General features: G+C 41.6%; 1 protein-coding gene across 3 annotated transcripts in view; it reads left to right on the top strand.

Moving 5' to 3' along the window:
- Nucleotides 1-22,258, top strand: part of prkcz (protein kinase C, zeta) — a 94,560-nt gene extending 72,302 nt beyond the window's left edge. For all 3 annotated transcript variants that reach the window (XM_034875833.1, XM_034875835.1, XM_034875834.1), the window contains 4 exons: nt 3,496-3,575; nt 5,171-5,260; nt 12,891-13,006; nt 21,845-22,258. In XM_034875833.1, coding sequence (XP_034731724.1) covers nt 3,496-3,575; nt 5,171-5,260; nt 12,891-13,006; nt 21,845-21,932 — 374 coding nt within the window. In that variant the 3' untranslated portion in view covers nt 21,933-22,258. The remainder of the gene's footprint in view (nt 1-3,495; nt 3,576-5,170; nt 5,261-12,890; nt 13,007-21,844) is intronic.
- Nucleotides 22,259-22,270: the final 12 nt, after the last annotated feature.

The following is a 22,270-nucleotide window of genomic DNA, read 5'->3' on the forward strand; positions in this document are numbered from 1 at the left end:
GCCGATCTCCGATCACGGGAAAATAGGAAAAGATCGGGCCGATCCGATCTCGAGATCGGGATCGGGACATCCCTAGTAGTTATGCATGCTCCCCCACCCCTCATGAACTGTGGAGAATCTGGCAGTACATCCTGGCCTCTGTTACAGATGAGATTTAGGGTGCTTGTGTGGAACTGGTCAGCGGGAGTCAGGCTACATTTACATTGCCGCGTTTTGGGTTAAAAACAACTCTCTTTTGCTACATTTACACATCGCATTCACACTGCTCTGCTGGCACTTTAGAGACCCTAAACCTGAGAAGTTTGAAAAACATTTCCGCCCCCGTTTTGACTAGGAATAAAACCCGGTTCTGGTTGCAGACTCAGCGCCTGCAAACGGAGACCTTTGGCAACACCAACAGCGAAGCCGGAAGGCGATTTTGGCTCAAAACTCCACTTAAAAACCAAAACGTAGCCATGTAAATGTAGCCTTCGTTAGCTCTCAGTCAGGAAGTTAGAGCACATACAGGTTTATAAGCACGTTTTGACCGGTGTGTTGACTGCATGGGAAAATTAATCAGAGCACACAAGGCCTAATTTCCTCTCAAGTTACCATTTCAACGGATGCTAACAAATGTAACATTTAAAAGTTGTTGTTTTTTTACCTTAGTTGGATGCAGTCGCTCCATATAAAACCCACCAGGCTTACGTCCCTTTCAGCTAGCATCACGGAAAACAAAGAGGCCAAAATGCATCCTTAGTCGGTTTTAACCGGATATTCTCTGTCTAGCTCAGACAGTTTCAGACCACTTTAACCCCTGATTGGAACTTTGTCTCATAATTTGGATTTTAAGGAGACAGATGTGGAAATCTGGCCAGCATTTACTTGTACATGGACAGTTTTTGGAAAGCCTCACATAAAAAAATGAGTCTAGGGAAAAGGACAGTCCGGACTAATGCTGACATTTGGGTTTCAGTAATGTGCTGCTACTCTTTTTGTGAAGCATAGACTGTTATATAGAAAGATGTAGCATGCCTGACATCACCTATATGTTTCTAAAGAGGAGTGTCTATCACTGTAACTTACTGGAGCCAGAGAAAGCAAATCTCAGTGAATGCTTTGATATCTATGCTTTAATAACTTCCTAATGTACACCAGTTAGAGTGTTGATCTTATGTGGATACTTGCATATTTTTGCCATATGCTGGCAGTGCATTTTAGTTTAATTTTTGGTACCTCATCTTTTTATTGTGCTTTTATTGTGTTATCTATTTATTCTGTGTTATCTTTTTGTGCAGGACTTTGTAAAACTTGTGCTTGTTTAAATCGGGCTATATAAATAAATTGGATTGGGTTGGATTGGATTAATGTAAAAAGGATTTAACTTTAAATCCAACACACACATAACAGGTGAAATTAAACACTGACTTCAAATTTGTGGAAAATGAACTTTGAATTTATTTTTACTGAGCAGCTCATCTCCAGACATGAAAACTGTGTGTTAAAAAAAGCAAAAGGCTCTAGTTGATGAAACCGGACTGTGTCATCATCCAGCAATGCTCTGGGCCGGCCAATCAAATTAGTGCAAGCTCACATGCCTGTTGGAACATCCTGTTCTTCTCCAGGCTGGATGCAAGCAGACATGGACAAGGGTCATTTGGTGGTATTAGAGACATGTTTCTTCTCTACTTTGAGTATAATTTTTTTTCTTTTTGTGTGTTTCAAAGACGTTTATGCGTAATTTTGGAAAACCGTAATTTCAACCTCACATGCAGATGGCTTTGCAATGGACTGTCACTTATTACTTGAGTTATTACTTCAAGGCTTTCATGCAATGGCTCCAACATTATGCTAATTAGCTGAGTACAGTCACCAATTTAAAATCTTAAACCTACTTATAAATATGTCAAGTTTCAGCGCCTAGGTACAAAACATCAATACAAAATTGCAATAAAGTCCACTTTATGGTTTTCGTCCAAAAGGAAACAAACTGCGGGTGTGATCACACCCTCCGGGTAGAGCCGAGGAGCCTCTATAATATCTGTCCTATTGGCTTTTGTGTTCTCCAAGCCATATGGTACCGTTACATACCCCATCCCTTTACCTCCACCTCCCTCCCTCCCTCTCTCACACAGCCTCCCACATAGTCCTCCATCACAGAAATTCCTCCGTACTACATGGGCCTCGTGTGACGCGTTGTGTCTCTGCTGTGACCGTCAGGAGCATGGCGTGGCACCGCGGCTAGCATCTGCCACCGGTACGATCCTCCTGGCGGTCTCACTGGTAGAGCAGCAGGTTCCTAGATAAATTCCTGCCAACGGAAACCAACCCTTTCACTGTGGGAGCCACCCGGCCATATGCCACCTAGCTAGACCCTGTGCCAGGCCCTGCTTTGGGTATCAGGGCTCCACATGCCAACCCCAGAGCTTTAGACAGACAGACAGCTGGCCAACGTTTGGTTTAGTGGGGCAACCAGCCGCAAGGTGGTATTCACTAAAAACATAACATTGTTATCACTGAAATGTATTACAAATGAAAGGTAATTTTGGAAGAAATAAACGGTATAACTAGGATAACATAAGTCCAGTTAGCAGAGCTTTCAAACTAGGGCTGCTTGATTATGGAAACTAAACCTTAATCACAATTATTTTGGTGAATATTGAAATCACGATTGTTCAACACGATTGCTCATTGACTTTTGGAAAGATGTTGCATTTATTGAACCTAAAAAAAAAAAAACAGTGGAAAGAACAAACTGAAAAATATGAGTCAAATGAGTCAGTTCTTTACCAGCTGAACTGGCAAATCCTATTTTTTTAGAGTCCGTTCAGCAGTGAATCACAAATAATGTTTATAGCGAGCATTCCTCATCTACATTTTATCTGATATGTTTTCATCCACTTATCGTATTCTGAAACATTAGCTTTTGATGGGGAGTAATCATATCTGCATGAGAACTAGGGTTGGACATTGTTTTGAACAATCCTGTTTCCAATGCCTGGGAGTACAGGGGGTCGCTACGGAAAACAGTAATATTGCACATTTTATATTTGAAACCAATGATCGGATTCAAAACCACATTTTTTCAAACTATTCCAATAAAAAAAAATTAATTAATTTTAAAAAACGGTTCTTGAATCCCAGTGAGAAACACACACTGGATCACTATGTGCTACATCATTCTGTTCAGATTTTGAGGGAATAAACTATTTTTCAGAAGGTTTTTTTGTTCTCGTTAGTATGACATTGTTGAGCTGTGGGAGTCTCAAGGCTGTGTGCAGACCATCAAAAGTGAGAGAAAGAACAGAACCGTGTCCTCTGCATCTCCTCCCTTCTTTTGACTCCTACTCAGCAGACATGTTCACCCACAGGCAGGTTGGACTGTGAATCATCCTCCTCCCTACTCACGATTGTCTCTCTCTCTCTCTCCCTCTCTCTCTCCCTCTCTCTCTCTCTTTCTCCCTCTTTTTCTCTCTCTCTCTCTCTCTCTTTGCCGTCATTCTCTTTGGCCAACAGTTATTCTTGAGAAGCCCATTCGCATCCCAAGGTCTCTGTCAGTGAAAGCTGCCAGCGTGCTCAAGGGCTTTCTAAACAAGGTGAGAGCAGTCCACTCCCCAATCGGCCTTCTCCATCTCTGTGTGTGTCTCTGTGCAACGCTGCTGCTCAGACAAATGTGTAAAAATCATGACTATGAACTGGGGCTGTGTTTCGGACAGCCAGGTACAGCATCCTTATTCGGCTCAGACTGCCCGGGAAGTATCAGTTTTTTCTGCGTCACAATAAGGCGCAACTTTAATGATACCTTTATTTCTGTTAGGGTGCGAGCAAAATATTAAATATACTGTAAATCACTTGATTGTATGTTTCAGCCACACGGTCTACGAGTGCCTTCTTCTCACCTGCTCTGGTCATAAAGATTAGATTAGATTAGATTCAACTTTATTGTCATTACACATGTACAGGTACAAGGCAACGAAATGCAGTTTGGGTCTTAAGATATGCAGATTAGGTCAAGGAACAAGAAGTTAAATTGCTGTTTGTTTTGTAAATGTCACGGTTTTCAGGAGTTGCAGGTTTGGGCCTAAACAGAGCAGAAGAGACGAAGAGGTAGCACGGAGAATTTAAACGGTTTAATGACAAAAATCAACTAAAGTTCAAGTCAAGCAGGCAATAAATCAGTACAGAAACCAGACAAAGTGAACACACAGACTAAATACACAGAACAATAGAACTTTTTCACGGCAGACATGTTGACATTTGCTTATAAGAACAGCACAGGTGCATTCAAAACCACATTCAAAACCATTAATGATGGCTGCATTCCACTTAGGAGAGGCCCTGGTATTGTGCATGCTGACTCACTGAAATAGCTCACTGGGACATTTGATGGAATTGAGCCATCGCTAAGGGGATCAATTCCACCTGTGCTTTTCCTGCTGTGACTAGTCAAAATAGGCTTGTTCGAGATGAGCCAGGTCTGCGCAGAATCGATCACCGGCGATCGGCGCCCGTTGCATACTTGCTCCGACGTTATGCACACGTGGGCAACGATGACCTCACAAGATCACGGCGGCGCAGTTGTCAGACGCAGGAAGCGCAGTTGCTTTTTCTGCAAGACCCAGGCGGACCCAGGGCATGCTGGGAAACGCCGGCAGATTGCATATAGAGCATTTTGAGAGCTACTCCATCATAATTTAAACAACCGGAGACTGTGTACAAGCTGATATATTTGTCTGATTACATTTTAATTACATCGGAATCGGACCACAGTGTTTCTAGCACTTCCTATTCAGCCTGAAGGCTGCAGGAATCAGCTGAAAACTGTCAGACTTTACCTTTTAAATTCACCACCAAGTTATATTATTAATGGATGATTTAGTAGTTAGGGGGGGATATGTAGATATATGTAGACATACCCATTCAGGGCATGAAGAAAACATGTGTGGTCAGCATTACTAACTGTCCACATTGCTCAATTTTCTCAAGACTGTATAACATCTAAAGAAAAAAAAAAGGTGAAATGCTACAAATACAGTCCCCCTGGACCTTATTTGTGTCCACATCCAGTACAGTGAGCCTGACTGTACGCCTGCATTGTCGGTGAATCCTGAATTATGAAGAATAATCTCACATTGCATGAAATACAGTTGCTCCTGTTTACGTTCCTGACCAGCTGTCTTGGTCCCGACAGGATCCCAAGGAGCGGCTGGGTTGCCAGGTCCAGACAGGCTTCACAGATCTCAAGGCACACACATTTTTCCGCAATATAGACTGGGAACAGGTAAGTGCAGAGTGAGTGAGGAGAGAGAAAGCTTCCCTTTTTTCAATTCAATTTTATTTATAGTATCAATTCATCACAAGAGTTATCTCGAGACACTTTACATATAGACCAGGTCTAGACCACACTCCGTAATTTACAAGGACCCAGCAGTTCCTCCAGAGCAAGCAACAGTGCGACAGTGGCGAGGAAAAACTTCATTTTGGGCAGAAACCGGGGACAGACCCAGACCCAGACCCAGGCTCTTGGTAGGCGGTGTCTGACGACCGGTTGGGGTTAAAATGAAGAGTGGCAATAACAGTCACAAAAAATAGTAGTTTGTAGTAGTTCATGGCATAGCAGGGCCCTGTGCAGCATTACTAGGCACAGCAGGACGTAGCAGGACGTAACCCATTAAGTGTACCCACTCCTGTACTGATTTGGATCAAGGTAAACACAGAATATGCTTGAAAATGCCCTAAAAGAAAAAAACGTCATACTTCCAGAATAGTATCCCTCACTTCAACCAGATATACTATGACGTGCATGTGTGATACATGTTCTACTTGGCACATAATTCGGCAGGTGGGATCAGGGTGCGTGTTTCTTCCTGACAGACAGCAGCTGACAGCTGATTTGATGTGTGTCACAACTAATGTAACAACAAACACTGCACCCCCACATTTAATGCCAATCAGCTCCGAGAACAGAGCACCACGCGCACTTCACATTCTCTTTTGCCTTTTTGTTTTAAACTTGATAATATAGGTCTTTATTTATTTATTTATTTTATTAATTTATTTGACAGGGACACTGTGCATTAATTAACATTGCTGTGAATGCACCAGAATTAGCCAAAAGGCTATTTTTCATCTGTTGTGTCTACTGTACATATCTAGGGCCTAAATAACAGAGAAGAGAACAGTGAGGTGGAACTGTGTGTGTGTGTGTGTGTGTGTGTGTGTGTGTGTGTGTGTGTGTGTGTGTGTGTAGTCTGCTGCTCTGCCTTCCACTTCTGTGAAGTAACAGGGCAAATAAAAGCGAATTCTTAATCACACGCGTATGCACACACACACACTTATTTGCACCAACTGAGACATTAGGATGTGTGTGTTGAGGTTGCATGATTGTTGGCGTAGCTATTTGAACTATTTAAAACGGACATGAAAGAAAGATAAAAGCCATACAATAGTCAGGGTCTCTACATCTGCATAAAGTCCGTTTTCACCAGCAGGGCTGAGCAAAGTAACATTGTGTGCAGCTGGATTGAATCGATGGGAACTTCACTCATGATGAAGGTACTGCCTTTGGCTTGTGAGATGCATCTGTACTCCCGGCATTTTGGGGCTGGAGTTCTGACCCTTTTCACCAAAAAGACTCAGAGAAAAAGACATACAGTACTTGTGTCCAACTTTTGTGCTGCTCTTGGATGCACATGCAAAAGAAATGCCAAAACTAAGCAACAAGGAATACCATTTTACAGATGAAAAGGGTGTTTTAGTATATTTTTATGTCATACACGTGTTTAATTTAAAATTTAATTTAAAAGAGGTCATGTTAATCCATCTTTTAAGCTAACATAAAGTGAAGTGACCTTCCTGGTACTGAATTAAGCTAATGCTAGCTTGTGTCCGGTAAAGTAATTTTTATTTTTTTTGTAATATAACAGATATAACAATAATATAGATGACATAGGCAATTGTAACGTTAAATGTGACATAGTTACTGTATTTCTGTGGGAGTTTTATCAGAAGGCCAATTTTCCTTTAATACAATTTATATTACCTAATTATCATGAATCAATATAAAATATATCAAAACACAGATTATGTATAAAAAAACATTATCATTGTATGGACTTATATCAATATTAAAACTATAATTTAGAGCTGTGATGCTGGGTATATTTTGAATTCTATATGTTGCAGGAGCACTGGTTTCCAGTTTACAGAGACTATAAAAGCATCGTTAATACGCTGCCCTATTAGACATTAGAGCAAATGCTAATTAAAAATGAATTAAGGCCATTTCTCTACTGTTGCTGTGTCCCTCATGGGACAATTAGGTGGGGCGGCAGGTAGTGTAGGGGCATGAAAAAGAGGACGAAAACAATTGTCAAGAGTGAGTTAATGAGTGCCGCCGCGGTGCCTGTGACGTTCACACCAAAGGCAAACTGGGGAGAGATTTCAAAGAGGCGAGAAACCCCGAGCCCAGCGACAACGCTCCCGTGTAGCACACAGGGAAAACAAGTTGACAAAGCTGTGAGAGGAGGAGAAGCGACGCTCTCTGCCCTCAAACCAGAAACCTGTCTCCAGACCTGACAGGCCTGGCACGCCGCTACTGTTGTTACACGTATTAATATTCATCAGACAGTTCCTGAGGGAGCGCGGCGTTCTCTCTGTCTCTGAAGAGATGACACATTTGAATATCATTTACCTGCCGTCCTCTTTTATGCCCTCGCCAAATCCACACATCTTCACTGCCAGAGCACTGTCAAAGTTGATGAGCGTTGGGAAGAAACGTATAACTTGACACTGAGATCCCATTTAGGCCCCTGCACCGCATGCTGTGGATATGCTTTTTGTCTTACCTTTGAACCCATAAAAAATGGACTTTAACTTGCTGTTTTGTTCCATATTTACACAATTATACCAAGGTTAAGAGATGGAGGATAATTCATAATTTACAGACCTTTTTCGGAGGCAGCAGTTGAGTTAGCCCAGTTAAGCAGTTCTCTTCGTCCTACATATGCAAGTTGATTTTCAGTGTTTTGTTCTGAAAGGGTAACGTTTTTCAACCCGGACCCGGTTTTCCGATGTTTTGGTGTCAAAGTGACCAATGGGAACAACGATCTTTGACATCGGTCCAGTATTAAGGGCGATCTTCGCTGCAGTCGGCAGTTGTGGATCTTCAATTTATATCCCCAGAAGTGCTCATTTTGCCGATGAAATGCTCAGATTAATATTAATTAATCAGATTAATCTTGCTTAAATATTAAGCAAGATTGCTGCAGTCGGCAATTATGGATCTTCAATTTATATCCCCAAAAGTGCTCATTTTGCCGATGAAATGCTCAGATTAATATTAATCTACATAATTTACTACTAAAAGTGTCCGACAACATAATGGAAAGGATTTCTAAGGAGGTCGACCTTTCTATTAAAGAGTAAGGTTCTTTTTTTAAACATAAAAAACCTAAACCCATCAGACGCCATGTAAAAATACAGTAATTTTATCACGTAAAATACACTTTGTTTCAAAGTCAACAGACAAAGTAAAACTATGAAAAGCCGGTTTTGTTTTTCCAATTTTTCAACAATCACCATTCTGGTTTGGTTGGAAAAAAACATAAAACGCTAAAAGTTTTTTTTTTTTTATATGGAGTCTGGTTTGTTTAGCAATCGCAATTCTGCTAATCTTTTTATTATAAAAATGATCTTATTCTTAAACAGAAAGGTGGAACTCTTTAGAAATCCTTTCTAAAATGTTGTCAGACACGTAGAATATTAATGTGAGCCCGTCGGTGGCAGAAACAGCACTTTTATTGGACAAAATGTCATTATGCACATTTGCCCTTTAGGATTATAAGACATTGCAGCGCAGTTTGCTGTGTTCTCGCAGATACTAAACCAGTTTCAAAAGATGGTTCACCGGTCACTTACACACAAAAACGGAGGAACATTTGGTTGAGCTGTGGTAACCTGGCGGATCTGGAGGCGTGTTTACAGCCTGTCTGAAGGCTCGTGTTTCTTCATGGTGTGGCCGTGTTGAGCACTTGAGATAACATTATCTAAACAAAAGAAGAAAAAAACAGCAATCCTGTTCAGAGAGAACTGTTTTCTTTCAGTAAAGTCCTTTTCTCTATTGAAGCGAGCTGTGTAAATAGACATTATATTTGTGTGGTGTCCACTGTTTGACATCCGGTTTGTACAAGAAGAAGATAGTCTAAAAAATATTTCATTTCCAGAACTCAAACCAACAGTGGCGTGACGGTAATCTCCTTGTTCTTATGGAGATGTGTTTCCACACCGCTGTGGCGGAGTTCGAAGAGAGATAAAGCTCCACTCAGTGTGTGTGATTAAGCAAATCAGTGTGAGTAAGTGTGAGTAAGTGTGTGTAAGTGTGTGTTTAAGTGTGTGATGCATGGCATCTGTTGACTGTGGTAAGTCCACAGTCACATTAACGGTTGCCTCAGATCAGGCGGATTGTCACATCGTCCAATCCTGTTCTGAAAGCATCGATGCCTGCGGGTATGTACACACACACACCACACACGCACACACACACACACACACGCACGCACACACGCACACACGTATACACGTATACATGCAATCCATTGGTTCTCAGATCACAGCACCTGTCAGTGTATGTGTGTGTGTGCGTGCTTGTGTGCGTGTGTGTGTGCGTGTGTGCGTGTGTGTGTGTGTGTGTGTGTGCGTGTGTGTGTGTGAAGGTGGCGGGCTCGTTCCTGGCCTTCAGTGTGGTTCATTACCACCACACAGAGCTTCAGCCGGCCCAACAACACATCAGAGAGACTAGGGAAAGTAGGAGGAGAGGGATGTGAGAGAAGATGAAAGAATTGACAATGATTATGAGTAAGACACAGACAAACGGAGAGGAGAAGGATGGAGACAGGATGTGAGGGGGTGAAACTGACAAAGAAGTGTAGGTAGGCGCTGCAACAACAAAAAACAAAACCCACAAAAAATTAAAAATTAGCAAAGAGAGTGAGAGATTGGGGGAAGGTGGGCCAATTTCATGGAGAAGGAGCAACAGAAAGAGGTGTAAAGAGAGAAAGTGAGTTGTTTGTGCATTTGAAGTTGTTCCCACACTTTTGAAGCAATAGCACTAATGAAGCAGAGAAACCTCTGCAACAAAACAGCAGGAGGACCCGGAGTGTTGTAGGAACTAAACACACACACACACTCAGGAAAACATCTGAAAACAAAAAAAGAAGTGGAACTGGAGAGCGAGTTGTGAGTTTTTGATAAATTCCTCAACCGTATTCACACCAAAACAACAAATTAGGTTATTTGTCAGTGCCTTCCGAAAGGATTTTCTGATCTGCCATCTCTGCGGTTAAGGTTCAGGTTCAAGTTAAGACAACTTTTTTGTTTTAATAAATGTATATGACAGGGACAATACATGCATTGTCACATTTACATAAGTACAACCTCTGCAGTGTATATAGGACGTCTAGTCATAGTTCATTTACAGACCTTGTCCCTGGTTGAAACACATTATACGACAAGTCTAATAAACTACAACTAATGTTGCATGGCACTGCATGGTAGGGCACGACTCTACTCGACTTACACTTCTTTGTTGAGTTTTCTCCATGAGTAACAGTTATGTATAGTATCTTGTACCTGGTATGGGTTTTGTTTCCCAAAAGACAACAACTTCAGCTGCATTGGTTTTACAAAATAAACTAAACTGTCCAATGTGAGTCCAAAATGTTAATTACATTAAATATATAGGAGTGAAATGATTAATCAGTTTAGTTATGTAATGTCCGATTCTTATGGCCAAAATTTTAAATAATGAGGTAAACGTATTAAAGAGAAAGTCCTGTGAGCTAAAACGTTTTTTTCTACTCTCTGCTCTGTCATGTCACACACACACACACACACGCACACACACACACACACACACACACACACACGCACACGCACACGCAAACACACACACACTACAAGTGGCAGCCTTTAAAGGATTTCACTATAATGGATAATTTCGATGGTATTTCAGAATGCACTGATCTTCATTCTTGTATTTTTTATTGTATTATAATTATTATTATTACAAATTGATTCAAGAATCTGTTGTCTTTTTTTCCCAAATTCGGGAAAAAACACACCAAAAAGACAATATACATAATTTAATTTACTTTTTGACATTAAAATCATGTAACTGAAAGCTAAGTATCAGCTGTAGGACATCACCTGGATCCACCTTTCAAAAACATCTCTATTTTAAGCTTCTGTAAGCCTACTTGTAGTATGTGTATATTCTTAGATTTGAGTAAACATCCAAACCGACTTTATTGTGTTCTCAGAAAATGTCCTCAGTGCACATTTCAACAGGATGAGGAACCAACGTGAAACCATGGAAACAAACCAGACAAAACCTCTACTGGCTGAATCACTCAGGCACAATTACTCTGCTGCTCCAACCTCCTGCATGCTGTTGTTTTTTCTGTTGTTTTTCCTCTTCGTTTCCACTGAGAAATGTAGCAACAAGATGCCCATCTTTTACTCTAGCAGATCTGACCATATGGAAAACCATGTATTTAAAATGCCCGATGTACAGTAAATCACACTATTTTTGTTCTGAGCTCAGTAACTGTTCATTCTCTTTTCTTTCCTAATATTTTCGAGACACACATGAGCAAACAAAGGCATTTACAAGTCAGTTACAAAATTAGTCAAACATCTAATAATACAGATCCTAAAGCCTAGCCGATTTTGTATCTAACTTTTCACAAACTCCTTGTTATTAATGAAAAAGGTGGCCATAAAGTGAACAACTGTCAGCATCCTGTTGCTTGAGCGCCTGATCACACTCCAAAGGGGGGAGCCTTAACATTGATGGGCTCAGCCTTAACATTGATGGGCTCAGCCCTAACATTGATGGGCTCAGCCTTAACAGTGTTGGTCTCACCCTTAACATTGATGGGCTCAGCCTTAACCTTGATGGGCTCAGACTTAACATTGATGGGCTCAGCCTTAACAGTGTTGGTCTCAGCCTTAACATTGATGGGCTCAGCCTTAACATTGTTGGTCTCAGCCTTAACATTGATGGTCTCAGCCTTAACAGTGTTGGTCTCAGCCTTAACATTGATGGTCTCAGCCTTAAAATTGATGGGCTCAGACTTAACATTGATGGGCTCAGCCTTAACAGTGTTGGTCTCAGCCTTAACATTGATGGGCTCAGCCTTAACAGTGTTGGTCTCAGCCTTAATATTGATGGTCTCAGCCTTAACAGTGATGGGCTCCGCAGTAACATTGATGGGCTCAGCCTTAACATTGATGGGCTCAGCCTTAACAGTCTTGGTCTCAGCCTTAACAGTCTTGGTCTCAGCCTTAACAGTCTTGGTCTCAGCCTTAACATTGATGGGCTCAGCCTTAACATTGATGGGCTCAGCCTTAACAGTGTTGGTCTCAGCCTTAACATTGATGGGCTCAGCCTTAACATTGATGGGTTCAGCCTTAACATTGATGGGCTCAGCCTTAACAGTGTTGGTCTCAGCCTTAACATTGATGGGCTCAGCCTTAACAGTGATGGGCTCAGCCTTAACAGTGATGGGCAATGGGCTCAGCCTTAACATTGATGGGCTCAGCCTTAACATTGATGGGCTCAGCCTTAACAGTAATGGGCTCAGCCTTAACAGTGATGGTCTCAGCCTTAACATTGATGGGCTCAGCCTTAACATTGATTTTGGACATAGCACTGGTGCTACAGAGGTGGGAAGTTTTGTAGCACAGGCCACAACATTGTAGCACAAGAAAAGTATCAAGTAAGTCCACTGTAGTTTCAAATTATGTGTCATTTTCAATGGCCTTTCAAATGAGGTTTCCTCAAAGGAAAGGGTGGGCAGCTTTGTTTTTCTGCACATAACACATTGTTGGTATGTTTTGTTTTTCCTCAGCTGGACAAGAAAGAGATGACGCCGCCCTTCAAACCTCAAATCACGGATGACTACGGCCTCGAAAACTTTGACACGCAGTTTACTAATGAACCAGTGCAGCTAACACCAGATGATGAGTAAGTACTGCCTCTTCAACTCACAGAAACTGTTAAAGTTCAACTCAACTTAAGTTGAAGTCTATTAAAGTCAACCTCATGTGAATCATTGTGAGCGCTCTTTCACATGTGTAATGAAACTGCACTTCTGTAGAAAGTTCTGTTTGCAGGGACTTGAAAGGAGCCTCAGGTCATCATGTCAGTTTTTTCAATTGACTATATAACTTTGACAGCAATGATTGATTACCTAACCGAACGGGTTTTAAGTCTGAGATGTTGATAGAGTAGTGAAAAAACATGGAAAATATGAAAAACATCAGACATACGCCTTTACAGCCCTTTAAAAACAAGTTTGAATAAGGCTCGCTTTTTGTGTACGGAAGTGAAACCATAAACAGACTACAGTTAATGTGCATAGTTCAGGTTTTTTTGGCTTTTCGGGGAATATTTTTTGTTTTATCTCTTTTTTTGTGTGTGGAAACTGTGTCTAAGCTCTGAGCCTCTGACTGAGCGTTTCCCATGACATTGATTGAGTGTGAATTGAAAACCGGCGTTGCTAGGATACTGTTCACTTATATGTTGGGCTGATGTCTGTCTGTGCCTTTTGCACATTCAACAATTCAAAAATTAGTGCTGTGTTAGTCCCGGTGTATGGAAAGGAAGGGGGGCTAGCTGTCTCTGAGTCATGGGTCCAACCAGATGTGGTGACAGACAGTCAAAACTAACAGCAGGGGGTAGTCCCAACATGGTAACCTCAACACGTTACCCTGGGATTCAGTGAGTCACGAAGTAAAGTACTGAGGTCATAAACAAGCCAAAGCACTTGGCAGCAATGTCGCCCCCCCCCCCCCCCCCCCCCCCCCCCCCCCCCCCCCCCCCCCCCCCCCCAGCTAAATCAAAACAACAGTAGTGGGATTAAAACTGGCCTGGGCTGTTGACATCAAAGTGGTCTTGTGCCATAGCTATGGTGCCAATCATATTACAATATCGACCAAAGAAAAACTATATAAAAGGTGCTGCCACTGCAGGGACATACACACATAACAAGCATATATTGATTTCTTAGCAAATTAGCATTTCTATATTCTAGGCAACTTTATTTGTAGAGCACATTTCAGCAACAGGGCAATTCAAAGTGCTTTACACAAAATCAGTTAAGCAGATAAAACACAGGTACAAACAGTTAAAATTCTTAAGCATTAAAAACCGATAAAACACATGAATAGACAGTTTAAAACAAAATAGAAACATTAAGACACATAAAACACAAGAAGAAAAGTTACAGTGCAGCATAAGAAATTTAAAGAAATGAGCAGTCATTTAAAGAAAGGCAGCATCAAAAAGAAAAGGTCTTCAACCATGATTTAAAAGAACTGAGAGTAGCAGCGGATCTGCAGGTTTCTGGGAGTTTATTCCAGATATGAGGAGCATAGAAACTGAATGCTGCTTCACCCTGTGAAGACCAGAGAGGTCTGGGGGGGTCATAGTGTAGTAGCAGACCTGTCCCAGACCACCTGAGAGGTCTGGGGGGGTCATAGTGTAGTAGCAGATCAGAAATGTATTTTGGACCTAAACCGTTAAGGGATTTATAAACTAGCAAAAGTACTTTGAAATCAATTCTTTGAGACGCAGGAAGCCAGTGTAAAGACTTCAGAACCAGAGTGATGTGATCCAGTCTCTGGGTCTTAGTGAGGACTCGAGCAGCAGCGTTCTGAATCAGCTGCAGCTGTCTGATTGATTTTATAGGGAGACCTGTATTCTACCCTGCAAACTAAATTGTGTCTTTTGCTTTTGAATTGTGTCACAATGAATGACTTAAATAGAGCATCATATTGCAGCCTATTTGTTGGTCAGTGGCCACCAGGACCAAACTGTAACTGTACCTGGCAGGTGTGAACATGTCCACCTGTAAAGATGTGCAGATAGAAGTGATTAATAGAACCTATCACGGTCAGAGAGAGGTTTAAAAAACATGTATTATTTCCAGTGGGTTGGTGTTGTGCCATCTTCCCAGAAGACTTCTGCATCCAATAAAGACTAACATCACCCCCCCCCCCTTACTTCCCAACATTGACGTCTTTATCCACCAGGGACATTGTTTTGATTAATGCCATCATGTAGCCTCCAGGATCCGACAGGAGCGCTGGATTAAGATTTAACTTTAGAGAGAAAAGACTAAAGAGATCTGGCACAACAACACACACGGTGCCGGCTTTTTCCTCTGTGCCATCACAAAATGGATCCCATAAGGCTTCTGCAGGCACTGATATTACCAGGTTTATGTGAGACAACACTTTCCTTTAAGATCATGGTAAAAACATGATTTTTCAGGCTCCAAAATGTATATTTTTTTCCTGCAAAGCTTTTATTGGACTGATTTTAGCAAACCATTTCTCAATAACCGCACTAATCAAAAGCAGAAGATAAACTAAAAAATTAAATGCACCATGCACTTTGCTCAAAATGGGATCCTTATCATTTTCATCAATGACAAAAAGTCTAAATTCGCTGATTCCAGCTTCTTAAATGTGAAAGTGTTCTAGTTTCCGCACTCCTCTGTGACAGTACACTAAATATCTTTGAATTATGAACAATACAAGACATTTCAGGATGTCATCTTGGGCTTCTAAAACACAACCTCCATGATATCTTTCCATGAACAGCTGTGTGTCTTTTGACTCTTTGTAGTCTTGACACAATTAATTATTGAGCTAGACATAAGGCTGAAACGTCCTTGTCTAGTTTCAAGAGTGAAAACAGAGACCATTAAAAGAAAAAAAAACTTTGACTTATTTCACAGCTTAGCACACCTGGTCATGACACTGCATACATCGGGTGTTAATGTCGGATTGAGTGTTTTGTAAAGGTACAAGAGATGTTGGACACCACCTCCAACATTTTATGACATCACAGAGGGGAGGGTCCAGATGCTGCTAGGCACTTATGAAGTATAATGAAGCTCCAGGCAGCACACAGCGTATGAGGCAGTGCTGCTGCAAGGTTCCCCATCTTTGCTCTTTCCGTACGAGAACAGTAGATCATGCTGGTGCGCAACAATTCTCCATTGACGTCATCATCAGGGGTTTTCAAAGTGGCGGATGACTTTGCCTCGTATACCAGCCGCAGTGGCGGGTGGAGTGGTTTTAAGTGCTAGTCCGTGGCATCTTTTAAAAAAATATGGCAACATATTCCCGGTGTTAACTGTTGAGGACGAAGTAAAGAAAAAGAGAAGGTACTTTTTCAAACGAGTTGGGCGGTGTCCCCTAAATTGACAGTTGATCAGACATACATCATTCCTGATAATAAACTACATTTTCGGTTATATTTGCACTAAGTAACGCATTCAATAAACAGAAACATAACTCTTGTTAGCTCACACCTTCTTAGATTAGCCTACTGTTAACGTATATTCATAAATCCTACATAATATCGTCATCAAACGTACTTATTGATGCACATGCACAGTGGCTAGTATCCACAACGTTAGTCCCATGAGGGGATATGGGAAACTGTGATAGTGTTCCACGTTAACGCCTTTTCTCTCTGGCTCGAGGCCGCTGTGTCCAAGCCGAGGCACAGAGCATGACCTTACTGCATGCTAATACGTTACTAGGCCAGGTAGAGCGAGCTCCTGTACTGACAGGGAGAGAGAGAGAGACTGTATCACTACACATAGGTTGCACGTAAGGGGGAGAAAGTAGCTTCTGTTTAAGGGGCAACGCAGCGTAAAGCCCAACTCAAGTGTCTCGTCCACTAGGATTAGCGTGTGTCTGACGGGGTGGGGGGGGCACTGACACCAACACCATTGTGGCTTGCGCAACTTGGGACTTTTGAGCATGTCATGTCGAGTTTATTTCATCCATAAAAATGGAAATTACAGTGCTCATATCCGCCTCAATACACATTAAAACTAGAGCATACATACAGTACAATAAATACACTATACAGTACAATACTATACATAAATACAGTCAAGTCCAAACTTGTAAAAATGTAGGTTTAAAGTGATTGTTGTGCTGTCTGATAGTCTCAAGTATAAAAGAGAGAGCATACCGGTTAGTTTGTGTCACAGGAGGTCTACCACTATGCCCCATAACCCAGAATAAGAACGGGGTGGAGAGCCCACTGCCAGTTCAGTAGTGGAGATATCAACCTGGCATCAAACACCATGGCACATCAAACGGAGACGCATCCCTCCCTCCCTGCGTCTCGCACTTTATCTCCCCACCCCTTTCTCTTCCCTCTGTTACCAAGGAGAGGAGCTGATGTCGCCCACTCCTGCTCTTGGGGGTGCAAAAAGCTCTCCAGTCTCTCCTCTCTCTCACTTGTGATTGGCTTGGCACAAGAAGAAAGAAGTGAAAGCTGTGTAGGGAGAGAGAAGGGTAAACCCTCCATGTTAGAGATTTACATTGCGACATTAAAAGCCAGATTTTCTGGGGGGCCTTGCCAGCATGGTAATGTGCGGGGGGGGGAGAGAGGCTTTAGTTTTTTTTTTCTATGCCAGCTCCCTGTCTTAGAAAATGGCAGCCTTATCCAGGGCTGCATACTTTCTTTTTCTGTAGCGTTGGTTGTTGCTTTTAGGGACTTGAATGTGGTGGCTAGGACCACAATACTGCTGTAGCCTGTCCAATGAACCTGTAGCACTGTGGTGCTGTATTTTGGAAAACCAAGTCATTCATGATTTATTTTTTTATCCTTTCTTTCATTTCCAATAATTACATCAAGCATATTTAGAAGAGGTTTCTCTGTAGACGCTTGTTGATGCACTCTGGTTGGATTGTGATGCGTAATATGCACTGCCTTTAGATAGATAGATAGATAGATAGATGGATGGATGGATGGATGGATGGATGGATGTTTATTGATCCCAAGAAAAATGGGAAATTCCTGTGTTACAGCAGCAAAATCAGTCACAAAGCACAGAATATAAATATAAATGAAATACTAGAAAAAATATACATACATACAATATACATGAAATAATAATACGAATAAAGTAAAAAGAACAAATATTTGAATATGTACAGGATGGGGGAACAAAAATGTGCAACTGCTTAAAAAATATGCTAAAATGTGCTAAAATGTAAATGTTGCTAAAATGTAAATGTTGATGTTGATGTAAATGCTGACACACTAGGCAGACAGCAAAAAACTAGAGGCAACAGAGGTCAACAGAGGTCAACAGAGGTCAACAGAGGTCAACAGAGGTCAACTTCGGCGTCTGCTCACGTTATCCGTTTCTTGGCCAAAAAAGTTGCACTTGAACACACCTCAAAAACTTCAGACTACGGCCAACTAGCACTTGTGTTCTGCGCCTGCATGAGAGGAAACAACTCTCCATGCCGGCAGGCGGCGGTAATTTGTCATTTGTTGTTCAAACGGTAACCGGATATGCAAACAGTTGCCACGACACCCACAACAAAACAGCGTTTGCTTAAATCATCAGCGGCAGCAGCACAGAGCCTGCAGTCCCTCTGCTACACTCGCCCCCGGGACGACAGCGAACACCGGGAGATGGCTCGCCAGACTGAGCAGTCGCTTTTTATTCGCCATAAAAAAGAAAATGCACCATTTGTACAGATTGTAGCCGTAGCTACTTACCTGAAACTGAAGTTTTTTATGTTACTTTCAATGACGCCCCTGTAGGTATTGGTCTTGCCTGTGTACATTAAATAATTGGTGTAATCATTTTCACTTCACACCTCCCACAGAAATATGCACCTTTTTGTTAACACTTGCTTCTTTATATTAACTTAAGAATTAAGAATTTGCATCACATTCAATATGAATTCAACATGAGAACTAATTACAACTCTCCCTCAGCAGCTGTGTGACCAATGTAGTGATTTTCCACTGGAAGAGCTTTCAGCTTCACTCAGTCTTTAGAAGAACTCTACAGACAGAAATCCTATACCATTAATGTTTTAGACGGTTACAGTTATTTCTTAGATTGCTAATAGCTTTTCACGTCTCGTAGGGTTAATTTCTTAGTTTAATATCGGTACAAAAACCAAGTATTTGTTTCTAAAAAGCAGTTCAAATGTTGTCTAGATATCATGCTGCTTTCTTTTCCTCACTCGTGTTCTGTCTTTCCCACTTCACTCCCTCTTCTCCTCTGTCCCTTCCTCGTTCTCTCCTCTTCATTCTGCATCTGGTAATGCTTTCAAGTCATTCAAGCCTGGAGAGAGACAAAAAAAAAAAAGGCAACATTTACGTCGGTTGAACACACTGTTTGTTTTGGTCAACTCCCAAACCCTCTCCTCTCTCTTTTGTGTGTCCGTCTTTGTGTGTTTTTTTTCCCTTTCTGCCTCGCTGTTCTCTCAGAGAAACTCCAAAACCGAAAAAAAACCACCATTTGTGAATCTAATTTTTGTATTGGTGGTTGACCCACTCCTACAGCGAGAGTACTTCACATGAGATCAGATGGTGGAAAAACTATTGGCTTCATCATTATTCTAGTCTGCAAACTGGAAGAGAGACACTGTAGCATTTCATTCACTTGTCCTTGCGCTCTATGTGGGTGGGATCCGCAACCTGTTCGACACCGGCAAGTGGCCCCTAAAGTGAGACCCCCACCCACCTGGTACACCAGGGGGAAGGCCAGTAAACACACCTTTTGTTTAAACTTCAAAGCCTCCTGCCCAGTGCCTATAGGGAGAAAGTCTCTCAGCCTTTCCCAGCTAGAGGCCCCTATTTTGGGCTTCAGTTCCTCGCAATCAACACACGCACACACACACACACGCACACACACACACACACACACACACAGATGAGTAAACAGCCAGCAGTCAGGAGAAGCAGCCAGCGGTCTTGCTAAGGGAGTACATGCATTTTTTAGGCAGCCATTTGAGTTAGTTACGGGGTTCCTACCTGTGATTATGCCTTAGCTAATGGAAGCTGCATGCACAGGAAACAAAAGAAGCAGTTCGAGTTCCTCCACCGATTAGTCCACACCATGTTCTCTCTGTCCCACTTGACATCATGTACTTGGGGGGTTGCCATTTTACGGTGTTTTAAGGATTTGTCCTGGCAGAAGTAACAAAGAAGCACTACCCATCCAGGTTGTAGACACTTTGCAGAACAGTGGAGTCCAAAGAAAACGGCAAGTTTTTTCTTATTAAATGTATGTTGCAAAAGCAATGTGTCCCGGTCACTTTGACCTACTCTTCGAAAAGATTTGATGATGGTTAGTTGAGTGAATTAATAGTCTTGACCTATGTATTCTGAACACTTCCTGTGTAAAATCACGTAATTTACTAATTTCTTACATACACTGTTAAAAAATAATAGACTGAAAAGTGAAGCCAGCGCTGAAGTGCCTTGAACCTGCAGTCTATCTAATTTCCAGCAGGGGGCGACTCCACTGGTTGCAAAAGAAGTCTGTTTCTATAGAAGTCTATGAGAAAATGACCCTACTTCTTACCTCAGTAAACATTTTCATAATGGTCGCAATTGCTAGTTTCAAGGCCTCTTCAATAGTGAGTCAGAATGATGTTAATTTAGTAACTGATGGTCCCATTTATCTTAAAATAGTCCTTAAATCATAGGATGCTTTAGAACCTGTCAGGACAGAGGCTTAGCGATGCTAACCATGCTAACAATGTGGACAATAAAGTAGACCTGAACTAGTTTTTGGATGTTGGGCGTGTTTTAATCTTAAACTTTGACCCTCTCACTGTGTTTTTTCACTAAATCAAAGTTAATTGGAACATATTGGTTGACTAAAAATGTTTTAATCTTCGTCATCCTCCTTAACTTGTCAATACGGGTTGTTGGCTTCGCCCGTTTTGCCAAACTCGAGGCTTAAAGAATGTGGGAACCAAACTCTAACATCCCATTATTGGTCACATTTCTAAATAAAGGCATACGTAGGTTCTCTAATAATTTTTTAGTTTAGTTTAATTGTATTTCTGTGCCATTCCAAACATTTGGCCCATCCCAAATGGGATTACTTAACAAACGTCTTCCGGATATACAAATCCTTTGAAGAAATACATGAATACATATATGATCGGCTCAATTTTAAGGGAAACCCGTACCTACTCGAGCCTGAATTCACAGACGATTTGCTACAACTAATGGAGGAGAATCGAAGAGCTAGCAGCGCTAGCAGCGCTAGCAGCAGAGAGTACATGCCATTAGGCAAGTACTATTTAAATACACTACTTGTGTGCTTACAAACTTTCCAATGCCTTGTTTTATGAGTGCATAACCTATTTGTACTACTCTAGAGTTTTAGTACAATTCCGTGTTTTACTAGTTGGCGTAATTCACGAGATACACATTTGGTGCCATTAGCGCCTGCACTAAGCCATGTAGCTTCTAACGCTAGCTTACGCAATGTTCAACCAAAGGTAAACAAGGTTTCTGGGGGGAGTGTTTGGCTCGATAGGGTGCAAAGGACACTGGGTAGAATTACTCCAAACCTACCTTTTAACACAATCAGTTACATTTATATATATATATATATATATATATATATATATATATACAGTATATATAAGGCAACTGAAATATGATTTGGCAATTTCATTACTAAGATCTTTCAGACGTTTATATAAAAAACAAATCTTTTTAACAAATAAAAAAATACAAAATGGCAATTTCAACATAAAGGTGCATCTTAAAGATGACAATGTGTATTGATATTTTCACTTTATATCGACAATATTGGACTGTCAGATCAATATCAGATCAATGCACGGTTACTCCATGGTTACCAGGAGTAAGGAGACTCTTCTCTCAGTGCTAAAAGCCTTTTGTTCAGCACCTGATTAAAGTTTGCTGTGGATGATGTTGTGCTCCAATTTCGTGATAAAACAAATCCTCTGAACCTTATTTCTGTCCCCCTCTCCTTAGGGACGTCATCAAGAGAATAGACCAGTCAGAGTTCGAGGGATTTGAATACATCAACCCCCTGCTGCTATCCACCGAGGAGTCTGTATGAGGGGGAGACCAGCTTCCTCCTTTCGCCCACCTACTGTCTGTCCAAGCTGCCGTCTCAGCCAAAAAAAACACTCGCAGGCCAACTCTGAAAGGCGAGGAGGGGGGGGGAGAGAGTAAAGGGGGAGGACCGACTCACCCTCTGGACCTTTTTTCAACACGACAGAGCAAACTGGAGAACGGGGACGTTGCCCTGCCTGGGCCATTCAGACAGTTTTTGTTGGAATACCAAACTCTTCTTTTCTTGGCGTCTCCAAGGAAAGCAAAAGACACTGGACTTCACGGACATTCCCTGACGTTATGTTGCCTTCCCCCTTTTCTTCCCCCCCCCCCCCCCCCCCC

This window comes from Etheostoma cragini, chromosome 7 (assembly GCF_013103735.1).
Source record: "Etheostoma cragini isolate CJK2018 chromosome 7, CSU_Ecrag_1.0, whole genome shotgun sequence".
Lineage (NCBI taxonomy): Eukaryota > Metazoa > Chordata > Actinopteri > Perciformes > Percidae > Etheostoma > Etheostoma cragini.